The sequence below is a fragment of the Nanorana parkeri genome, unplaced genomic scaffold (genome assembly GCF_000935625.1).
Source record: "Nanorana parkeri isolate BGI_ZX_2015 unplaced genomic scaffold, ASM93562v1 scaffold2584, whole genome shotgun sequence".
In the NCBI taxonomy this organism is placed as follows: domain Eukaryota; kingdom Metazoa; phylum Chordata; class Amphibia; order Anura; family Dicroglossidae; genus Nanorana; species Nanorana parkeri.
This window is the reverse complement of record NW_017308852.1, coordinates 66,635-78,421: the sequence shown is the minus strand read 5'-3', so window position 1 is coordinate 78,421 and position 11,787 is coordinate 66,635. Positions and strand designations below refer to the sequence as shown.

The 11,787-nt window shown below is 44.9% G+C and overlaps 1 protein-coding gene across 1 annotated transcript in view; it reads right to left on the bottom strand.

The window, feature by feature from the left end:
• Positions 1–11,787, bottom strand: part of LOC108801961 — a 104,615-nt gene that overhangs the window by 44,412 nt on the left and 48,416 nt on the right. Inside the window, exons 9-10 of the mRNA XM_018573865.1 lie at positions 9,936–11,138; positions 1,226–1,705 (exon numbers count right to left, since the gene is read on the bottom strand). Of these exons, the coding sequence (XP_018429367.1) occupies positions 1,226–1,705; positions 9,936–11,138 (1,683 nt within the window). The remainder of the gene's footprint in view (positions 1–1,225; positions 1,706–9,935; positions 11,139–11,787) is intronic.

Genomic DNA, 11,787 nt, shown 5'->3' with positions numbered 1-11,787 from the left:
ACATTCTCTGACAGCTGTCCTCCACCATCCACACTACATTCTCTGACAGCTCTCCTCCATCATCCACACTACATTCTCTGTCCGCTCTCATCCACCATCCACACTACATTCTCTTACAGCTCTCCTCCACTATCCACACTACATTCTCTGACTGCTCTCCTCCATCATCCCCACTACATTCTCTGACAGCTCTCCTCCACACTACATTCTCTGACTGCTCTCCTCCATCATCCCCACTACATTCTCTGACAGCTCTCCTCCACACTACATTCTCTGACCGCTCTCCTCCACCATCCACACTACATTCTCTGACATCTCTCAATCATCCACACTACATTCTCTGACAGCTCTCCTCCACACTACATTCTCTGACAGCTCTCCTCCACCATCCACACTACATTCTCTGACAGCTCTCCTCCACCATCCACACTACATTCTCTGACAGCTCTCCTCCCACCATCCACACTACATTCTCAGACATCTCTCCTCCCACACTACATTCTCTGACAGCTCTCCTCCACCATCTACACTACATTCTCTGACAGCTCTCCTCCCACCATCCACACTACATTCTCTGACAGCTCTCCCCTCAAGGTTTGCAGTAGCTTCTCTTGATGGATCCTCTCAAAGTCCACTGCACACCAATGTGAGGAACATTCTTCTTCCTGATAAACTGCTGCCAAGGATCTACGAGAGGGGAATGAGGTGCCTGCAGGGTGGGGGTCGTGTCACCATATTGTCAGATCTGTTTGGCCGGCCTCAATGCCGATTGGCTGGGAAGGAGGCTTTGCGACCAATCAGCGTCGAACCGGCCAAACAGAATGGACTCGGCTTCCCGGGCAATCCAGAAGCCAGCCGGTGGGTAATGACATGCCTCCTGGCTTCCTGATTGTTGGGAAGCCGGCTCTATGCTACCAAGTGCATAAACTCATTCATCTCTCTGTACAGGCCTCTGCACCCATGTGATGAGTCCGAGTGTTTTCATATCCTCCAGTTGTTCTATGCACTAAACAGTTCCACCTGATAAAATCCATCGTACATTTGTCATCAGAATCAGCAGGAACTTCCTCTCTGATGTTTTACAGATAAAAGAAGTTTAATTAGACATTTCCCCCCGTCGGAAAGCAGTGAGGCTGCTCCGTAGTGTGACTTTTCTGGTGTCTAAGAAATTTATATTTCTCAGTGAAGGATTTCCCGAACTCTGAACATGAATAAGGACGCTCACCTGTGTGAATCCTTTGGTGCTTAACAAGGGTTGCTTTCTCAGTGAAAGATTTCCCGCACTCTGAACATGGGTAAGGACGCTCACCTGTGTGAATATTTTGGTGCTGAAGAAGGGTTCCTTTACGAGTGAAAGATTTTCCGCACTCTAAACATAAATATGGGCGCTCACCAGTGTGAATTCTTTGGTGTATCAGAAGGTTATGTTTCTCAGTGAAATATTTTCCACACTCTGAACACGAATAAGGACATTCACCAGTGTGAGTTTTCTGGTGTGTAACAAGATGATCCTTCTCTTTGAAAGATTTCTCGCACACTGAACATGAATAAGGACGTTCACCAGTGTGAATTCTCTGGTGTTTAACAAGGGCTCCTTTCTCAGTGAAAGATTTCCCGCACTCTGAACATGCATGAGGACGCTCACCTGTGTGTCTTCTCTGGTGTCTAAGAAGCTTTTTGTTTTCAGTGAAAGATTTCCCGCACACTGAACATGAGAATAGATTCTCACCCCTGTGATCTTCTTTATGCAATACAGAAGATTTCTCCGGATTAGATGGATCTCTTGCAGTGTGAGATCTTAGATGGATATTTCTAGTCATAGTATGTGAATGATCAGAAGATTCACCCTGATCAGAGGGATCCATTGATGTCTCCGAACAGTGAGGTCTGTGATGTATATTTTGTGTGTTTGGATTCACTCCTGGAGAATCCTGTGTGATGGCATTATCTTCTGACTTACAACCAGCAGATAATATAACATGTCTCTCCGAGGTATTCCTGACATCACATCCATCTGCTGGAGAGAAATTGTTTAAATAATGTGAAAAGATCAGAAAAAAGAGTAATGTATGGTTATCTGACAGTCAACAGTTTCCAAATATAATAACAAATGAGATAAAAGGATAAAAACACCCAAACCTATGACACACTGGGCAAAATAGTTTGTGAATTAATGAAAGCTATGGGGGGGTACCAGAGACAGACCTTTTACTAGACCCTTGTGGAAACATGGTGTTATATTGAGGAATGGAGATGGACCTTCATATGGTGTACAGTATCTCCTCCTCATTTGTTGGTCACATGACGTTATATTGAGGAATGGAGATGGACCTTCATATGGTGTACAGTATCTCCTCCTCATTTGTTGGGGACATGACGTTATATTGAGGAATGGAGATGGACCTTCATATGGTGTACAGTATCTCCTCCTCATTTGTTGGTCACATGACATTATATTGAGGAATGGAGATGGACCTTTCATGGTGTACAGTAACAAGGTAAAGAACCTTTGGTCACATGACATTATATTGAGGAATGGAGATGGACCTTTCATGGTGTACAGTAACAAGGTAAAGAACCTTTACCAGGCAGAAAGAAAATGTGAGAGAGGACAGCTTCAGAATCCTCTCTCCCACTAAAAGGTGAAACAAATGTTCATAGTGAAACAAAAAGGGATACCTATACTCTAAAGCAGCAATTCAGAATATTGGCTGCCAACAAAGTGGAAGTGAGTGTTACAGAGTAAACGTTAGGTAGAGAATGAATAGGCCCAGAGGTTAGATGCCGTGCCTCCCAGTGAAACGTGTGAAAAATTCAGATTTCTCCATCCAGGGTTTATAGCGATGTTTGCCTTCCTCTGGATCAGCTGCAGGTTTTGGATAATTTTTTCCAATTTGGATAATATTTTCCAATTTGGATAATATTTTCCATGAAAACCATCATTCCTCCATGACAATGGACCCAGCATGTGTATGTAGAACATTTGATGAGAGTTTATTTGCTGTAAATGACCCCCAACCATCCTAACACTAATCAGGAGATGACGACCCCTTCATCCTACAATAGGGGAGATGACTTCTTCTGGGGAATCTTCTTCCCAACTTTGATGGTCCACCATTTATAATTTAGTCTCATCTTATCTGATGATGTGAAGATCTGATAATTCTCCAACATGATCCCTTAACCACTTGCTGACCAGGTGTTTCACCCCCTTCCTGTCCCGGCCATTTTGTCAGTATTCAGCGCTGCGGTACTTTGAATGGCATTTATTCCGTCATGCAGCGCTGTACTGAAACGAATTTCATACCATTTTTTGGGGACAGATAGAGCTTTCTTTTGGTGGTATTTAATTACCACTGGGGGTTTTTATTTTTTACTATATAACAAAAAAAGTACCCTAAATTTTGAGAATAAACATGTTTCCCTATAAAATGTTAGGAAACATTTATTATCACCCCAATTTTTTGGTAAAATATAAATGTCGGGGTCACGTCGGGTAAATAGACACCAAACATGTCAAGCTTTAAAATTGCGCGCGCCCGTGAAATCGCAGAAAACGACCGCAACCAAAATTGACCATAGGCGACGCTTTAAAAGTTTTTACCGCTCATCAGTTTAATGTTATCAGTGATTGATGCCCTAAAATTATTGCTCTCACTCCGACGTTGGCGGCGATATATAACATGTGCTGCAAAATGGGCGTAATTGTCGTTTTCGTACATAGGCGCACCCGTCGCATGTTTGCGTGTGTATGTGGGGGGGCGGGGGACTTTAAAACATTTTTTGTGTTATTTTTTTTACCTTCTTTATTTTTTTTTAATGCTGTAATTTTTTTTTTTTTTATACTTAACTTTCCTGCTATCACATAGGGGACTAAGAAATCCTAGGGACCCCCAGAGAACCCCCCTGATGTCACCTAGGGACCCCCAGAGAAGCTGATGAAGCACAGATCTGCTTCATCAGCTTCTTTCCGGTGTTCTGCACCAGAGAGTGACACTGAATACAGGAAGTGATGTAATATACATCACTTCCTGCATTCGGAGACACGAAAAGAGATCAAAGGGAGATCAAGTAATGATCTCCCTTTGATCTGCTGTTAGAGCGTCGCCGTGCTGGTCCCAGCGGATTACGGGACCGGCATCGGCGGCGAGGAGACTGCGGGACGGAGGAGACGGCGGGACGGGGTACGGGGGGGGCGCACACCCGCAAGCGATTGGGCGTCATGTAAATAGCCATCGCTGGCTGTTTACATGCTCACAGTTTTCCCTCTCGTGTGCACGCTGAGCGCCGCACACGAGAGGGGGGAGTGGCAGGACGTCTTAAGACGCCCTCCCACTCCTAGCAGACTCCCGTCCGGCCGTTCACAACCGGCCATGGGCGAAAGGTGGTTAAACGTCACACCTTCTACTCAGAAGTGACATAGAACTGTGACCTGTTCCCTCCGTAGTGTCTGTTACTTACTTGTGTTGCTCGGTAGAGAAATGTCATCCTGATCACTTTTCATCATCATCCCAACCTCCTCCGTGGACGGCCGGTCACCCCCCACATACGTCTCCACTTCTTCCTCTTTAACCTCAGCTTTTATATTGTTCTGTTCTTCACCCTAAACCCCAAAATAATAGAAAACATCTCATAAAGCTGATATCAAGGACATAAGTGAATTCAGCCCTTCATTCAATAATACTAGGGATGTCACGATACCACTTTTTCAAGACCTTTCCCTCAGGTAATTGCCGATACCAATTACGGATACTTTTTCCTAAAGGGACATGTGACATTTTTTGTGAAACAATACAGACTAATGATTTTAGGGCAGTTCCTCACCAGGCTCCGTCCAGATCTCACCAGAGCCGAACACAGATGTCACCAGAGCCGAACACAGATGTCACCAGAGCCGAACACAGATGTCACCAGAGCCGAACACAGATGTCACCCGAGCTAAATACAGATGTCACCCGAGCTAAATACAGATGTCACCCGAGCTAAATACAGATGTCACCCGAGCTAAATACAGATGTCACCAGGCTGTGTCCAGATGTCACGAGGGCTGGCAATGAGTTTCTCCAGGGCTGCTTATAGATGTCACTAGGGCTGTCTATTGGGTCTCTCCACGCCTCTGTTGATAGGTGCTGGGCTGAGCCCGCTCTACGTGTGCGTAGTGAGCTGAACGGAGCAGGAGCAGGTCTCCTGCACACTCCAAGGCTGTATTCAAGGTGTGGGGCTGCCTCGAGCTGTGCCTGCACCAGGAATCAGGAGGAGGAGATGTGGGACCTGGCCCTGGCTAGGTATAGCAGAAATGGGGAAGGAGAAGCAGCACAAGGAGCCAGTCAGCTGTACTGCAGGGCTAATAAGAGTCATGCTGACTGGAAGAGAGAGCGAAGTGACAGAGAGATGAGCTCATCAATCTGCTGCTTCTCCTTTTACTGTCCAGTCAAAGACTGAGGAAGGGACAAACCAGGAGATGTAACTGACCTGCAGGAGAGAAAAGTCATGTCTCCTGCTCTGCCCATTTCAGGGCAGGTCTTCTACCCAATTCCTGAGCCCAGGGGGGCAAGGACCTTAGCCTTGGAAGCCCATCATCACGCCGGCCTAGACGCATAGAGGCAAAGAACAGCACCACATAATTTTGCATCTGCCCTTTAGAAGGACACAAGGATGAAGAGGATACATGATGTCACGTGACTGGACCCAAGACACGTAGAAGAAAAGTATGTATATTGATTTATAGAAAACAATAAAAGTGGGAGTTTCTCCAAGGGTAAGTTGAAATGGAGGCGGGGCTATTTAGATGTAACGCAAACATGAAACCAATGGACTACATAAAAGTATGTTGCATCATAGTGGTGGTATGTTGCATATAGCGAGTCTCACCTACCTGACCATGGTGAGGGATGTTCTGATCTTCCTGTGTGGAATCCCGGGAATACAGAGGACGGGGACATCTCTCTGGTGGGTTCCTCTTACTGGATCCATCTGTAGGAAACACACACACTGACTGAATACATTGTTTCTATGTGTATGGGGGATCTAGGTGGACTCTCTGTACGGCTCTCTCCTCTTACCCGTTGATGAGGGGGGATCTAGGTAAACCCGTCGTACTTATGTCTGCTTTACAATAAATTTGAGGGAGATGTAGACGTGACGTGATGATGTGAAGGTCTACAGATCCTCAATCATCAGTCCAAACCAAAAACATGAATAGTTTCTGAATGTATTTTTCATTACTCACTTGTGCTTATATCTAGAGAAGATTCCTCCGGCTTAGTTGTCACCATCATCCCGACCTTCTCCATAGTCTGCTGATAATTCATCACAGACGTCTCTTCTTCTTCCTCTTTTAGCTCAACTTTCATATCCCTTCGTTTTTCATGCTAAACCAACAAAATAACAGAAAATATTATCTTAGAAATGTTGGCACTGATGACTTAAAACATCAAGAAGAATATAATCTGAAAGTCTTCAGGAACCTTTGTAATCTAGACCGTACCTGATCCTGGTGAGGGATGGTGAGATCTTCCAGTGTGGAATCCCGGGAATACAGAGGACGGGGACATCTCTCTGGTGGGTTCCTCTTACTGGATTCATCTGTAGGAAACACACACACTGACTGAACACATTGTTTCTATGTGTGTATCAGATGATGGGGGATCTAGGTGGACCCTCCGTACTGCACTCTCCTCTTACCCGGTGATGTGAGGGGCGGCTCATTCTCCATCACGACGTCCTTGTAGAGATCCCGGTGTCCGTCCAAATACTGGAAACTTCTAGAATATTTTATCACGGTTTGTCTCTGTTGTCAGGCAGTGAGGTGGAGGCTCTGTGATGGGTGATGTCTGCTGAAGATACTTGCTGAGTGTTAATGGCTCACAAGATATATTGGTCACTATCCTGTAATCCTGTTTGAAGGGAGAAGGTAACAATTATCAATGAAAACTTCCCAGAATCCTCCTGAGCAGTCTTTTAGAAATCAAACAGTCACATGATCTAAAGAAGACTCTCTGTAGAAAAATGCTGAATTGCTCAGAGTGTCAGATCTTGTGGGATAGTCTGAGATTATGGACACTGTCCTGCAGTACACATGCCTCCAACTCACGTTTCACTCCTATAGCACTTCCTGTGTATACACCTACATCACTTCCTGTTTGTACTTTTACATCATTTACTGTCTATTCTATTCCAAATCCAGACAATAAAGTAATAAAATACAAAATGTGTTTGAATATTATAGTCAGACACTATTATTATACATTTATATATCACTGACATATACTGCAGTGCTGTTCAGAGATCACTGAGCAAGTTACTGCACCAGAGGAGCTTACACTCTAATGTCTCTCCATGGTAACAAACTATGTGACTGGCTCAGTGTTCTGTGTACAGCACTGCGGTATATGTCAGTGATATATAAATGTATAATAATATGGGGGGTGTCTGTGGTGAGGTCTGAGGTAAATCTCTGTATGTGGAGAGAAGAATCTGCCCGGTGACTCTGATAGGTTACTGTGGAGGGAGTGCAGACAATGACAGTGGAGGAGGTGTGAAATCTGAGGTAAATCTCTGTGGAGAGCAGAATCTGCCCGGTGACTCCGATCCCACTGTGATTGGTTCCTGTGGAGGGAGTAACAGTGGAGGAGATGTGATGCGGGGACTCTGATTGACTGTGAGTCTCCCCTCAGCTCCTTCTGTCAGTTACTGAAGTCTACATCTTGTTTTAGATTAGTGACAGAAGTGATGGAGGAATGGGCTGGGGGGGAGAGGGGGTTCTGTTCACTTCTTTCCAACTTGGAATCTCCTCCCTACAACCCCGGAACCGGATGGTGGAGAAGTAAGTATGTTACACCTCCTTCTGTAACGATCTCTCTGAGACTCTACTGAATACAATGCCTGAGGTTTGTACACTTACCCCATATAGACCGGTAACACATAGACTTACAGCGGCCAGGAGAGGACAGGCTTGGGCCTGGAAATCTCCGTCTCTCCCCTCTGCCAGTGTGAAAGCTCTGGTGTCTCCGGTCATGTTCTATGAGAAGCTTACTGCTAGACATAAAGCTTCTCTACATATAAGACATGGACTCCTTGGATTGTCGCCTCCTTTATTATGGATTCCTGAACTCTCTAGTTTCCTGATCTGTATTGGGCTGGTTGGTGCTGCGTGCTATCTCCCTATTTGAGGGTTTACCCCCCTTGGATGTGTTCTGGACCTTTCGTGTTCCTGACTTCTTCTTTCCCCTTTCTTCCCTCTCATCTGTGGAAGGCGGCTCTCCCTCTCCCCTATTATCTCTCTTCCTTCTATTCAGTTTCCTTCTTCTCGTTTCCTATTCTCTTAGTTTTGGTTTGGTGCCCCTTGCCTGGCCTACCTCTTATTGGACGTGGGCAGTTTGCTATGATTCACGTGTCACTTATATTGCCCCATGTATACTTGGGGACGTACGGGCCCCTCATAATGTGTGTATTTGGAATGTAGCACTTCATCACGTTATTGGATCTCTTTGTTGTTTCACTCCTCAGCTATCTCAAGTGTATTTCGAGGACCTGTGTTAATTTCTTTGCCTGTTCCTTTAAATAAAAACGTGTGAACGAAAAAAAATCCATCACTTTGACAACGTTTTATTGGTTATAATTATGACAAAACAAACTAAAAAAAATGATTCACAAGTTTGTAAAGTACACAAATTAATTGTTCAAATATATACAGTTTAGACAATGTTTTAAAATGATTCCCAACGATGAAAAGTCACCGGCACACACATTGTTCCCTCAGAAGTTCCCACACCCTGGTAGAGACGTTCTTTTATCATCAGACTCTACATCCCCCACACACACATTGTTTCCTCAGCATTTCAACATCACTAATTTCTGTCTGCACCCCTGTGTTGTCACTGATTTCCGCCCATGTCTGTACTACATTCCCTGGTAGCTCCCACCATCCACACAATATATTCTACAGCAGCTCCTCCCTCCCCGATCCATACCATGATCACTTGAAGCTGTCCTCCACCATCCACACTACATTCTCTGACAGCTCTCCCCTGCCATTCACACTACATTCTCTGACAGCTCTCCTCCACCACCCACAGTACATTATCCAACAGCTCTCCCCTGCCATCCACACTACATTCTCTGACAGCTCTCCTCCCGCCATCCACACTACATTCTCTGACAGCTCTCCTCCCACCATCCACACTACATTCTCTGACATCTCTCCCCCACCATCCACACTACATTCTCTGACAGCACTCCCCCACCATCCACACTACATTCTCTGACAGCACTCCCCCACCATCCACACTACATTCTCTGACAGCTCTCCCCTCATGGTTTGCAGTAGCTTCTCTTGATAGATCCTCTCAGAGCCCACTGCACATCAATGTGAGGAACATTCTTCTTCCTGATAAACACTAATTTAAAAAGTTCTTCTGCACTGACCACCTATGTAAGAAAGCCATTCACATACAGCTGTGCTCACATACAAGCTTTTGCTTACATACAAGAATGGGTGAGCAGCTCTGGACACAGTCTGTTTACATCCGGGGCCGCTCATCTGTCCCTGTATGGATATAAAGGATTGGATTTACATACAGCGGTGGCATCTGTCAGTCTGCTAATAACTGCTGCCTGCGGCTGAAGGAAAGCACCTGGAGACTCCTGGGGGCCACCCAAGTGCATAAACTCATTCATCTCTCTGTACAGGCCTCTGCACCCATGTGATGAGTCCGAGTGTTTTCATATCCTCCAGTTGTTCTATGGACAGTTCCACCTGATAAAAACCATCATACATTTGTCATCAGAATCAGCAGGAACTTCCTCTCTGCTGTGTTACAGATAAATGAAGTCTAATTAGACATTTCCCCGAGTCGGAATGCAGTGAGGAAGATCCGTAGTGTGACTTTTCTGGTGTTTAAGAAGCCGATATTTCTCAGGGAAGGATTTCCCGCACTCTGAACATGAGTAAGGGCGCTCACCCGTGTGAATTCTCTTATGTTTACGAAGGGTTGAACTATGAGTGACAGTTTTCCCGCACTCTGAACATGAATAAGGACGCTCACCAGTGTGAATTTTCTGGTGTATTACAAGGTCTCCTTTCTTAGTGAAAGATTTCCCGCACTCTGAACATGAAAAGGGACGTTCACCTGTGTGAACTCTCTTGTGTATAACAAGGGCTCCTTTCTCAGTGAAAGATTTCCCGCACTCTGAACATGAAAAGGGACGTTCACCTGTGTGAATTCTCTGGTGTATAACAAGGTCTCCTTTCCGAGTGAATGATTTCCCGCACTCTGAACATGAATAAGGACGTTCACCTGTGTGAATTTTCTGGTGTATTACAAGGTCTCCTTTCTTAGTGAAAGATTTCCCGCACTCTGAACATGAAAAGGGACGTTCACCTGTGTGAATTCTCTGGTGTTTAACAAGGGCTCCTTTCTCAGTGAAAGATTTCCCGCACTCTGAACATGAAAAGGGACGTTCACCTGTGTGAATTTTCTGGTGTATAACAAGGTGTCCTTTCCGAGTGAATGATTTCCCGCACTCTGAACATGAATAAGGACGTTCACCTGTGTGAATTTTCTGGTGTATTACAAGGTCTCCTTTCTTAGTGAAAGATTTCCCGCACTCTGAACATGAAAAGGGACGTTCACCTGTGTGACTTCTCTGGTGTTTAACAAGGGCTCCTTTCTCAGGGAAGGATTTCCCGCACTCTGAACATGAATAGGGACGTTCACCTGTGTGAATTTTCTGGTGTCTAACAAGGTGTCCTTTCCGAGTGAATGATTTCCCGCACTCTGAACATGAATAAGGACGCTCACCAGTGTGAATTCTCTGGTGTATAACAAGTTGTGTTTTATTAAAACATGATTTCCCGCACTCTGAACAAGCATGAGGACGTTCACCCGTGTGAATTCTCTGGTGTCTAAGAAGGATTTCGTTTCTAGTGAAAGATTTACTGCACTCTGAACATGAAAAGGGACGTTCACCCGTGTGAATTTTTTGGTGTTTAACAAGGGTTGCTTTCCGAGTGAAAGATTTCCCGCACTCTGAACATGAATAAGGACGTTCACATGTGTGAATTTTCTGGTGTCTAAGAAGGGTTTTGTTTTCATTGAAAGATTTCCCACATACTGAACATGAGAATGGCTCCTCACCTCTGTGATCTCTTTCATGGGGGGAGGAAGGTTCCTTGGGATTAGATGGATCTCTTGCAGTGTGAGATCTTAGATGGATATTTCCAGTCATAGTATGTGAATGATCAGAAGATTCACCCTGATCAGAGGGATCCATTGAGGTCTCTGAGCAGTGAGGTCTGTGATGTATATTTTGTGTGTTTGGATTCACTCCTGGAGAATCCTGTGTGATGACATTATCTTCTGACTTACAATCAGCAGATAATATAAGATGTCTCTCCGAAGTATTCCTGACATCACACCCATCTGCTGGAGAGAAATCATTACACACGTCAGTAATCAGAGTCATGTATGTTGGTCTAGAAGTCATCACAGAGCTCTGTCATGGAATTGGGTCCAATTGTAACCCCAAAATATGAAAACCAACCAGATAAGAGACAAAAGCCCCAAAACAACTCTGACCCCCTGGAGACCAATGTACTGTTCATTCATGACCGCTATGGGGGGATGGACCTTCATATGGTGTACAGTATCTCCTCCTCATTTGTTGGTCACATGACGTTATATTGAGGAATGGAGATGGACCTTCATATGGTGTACAGTATCTCCTCCTCATTTGTTGGTCACATGACGTTATATTGAGGGATGGAGATAGACCTTCATATGGTGT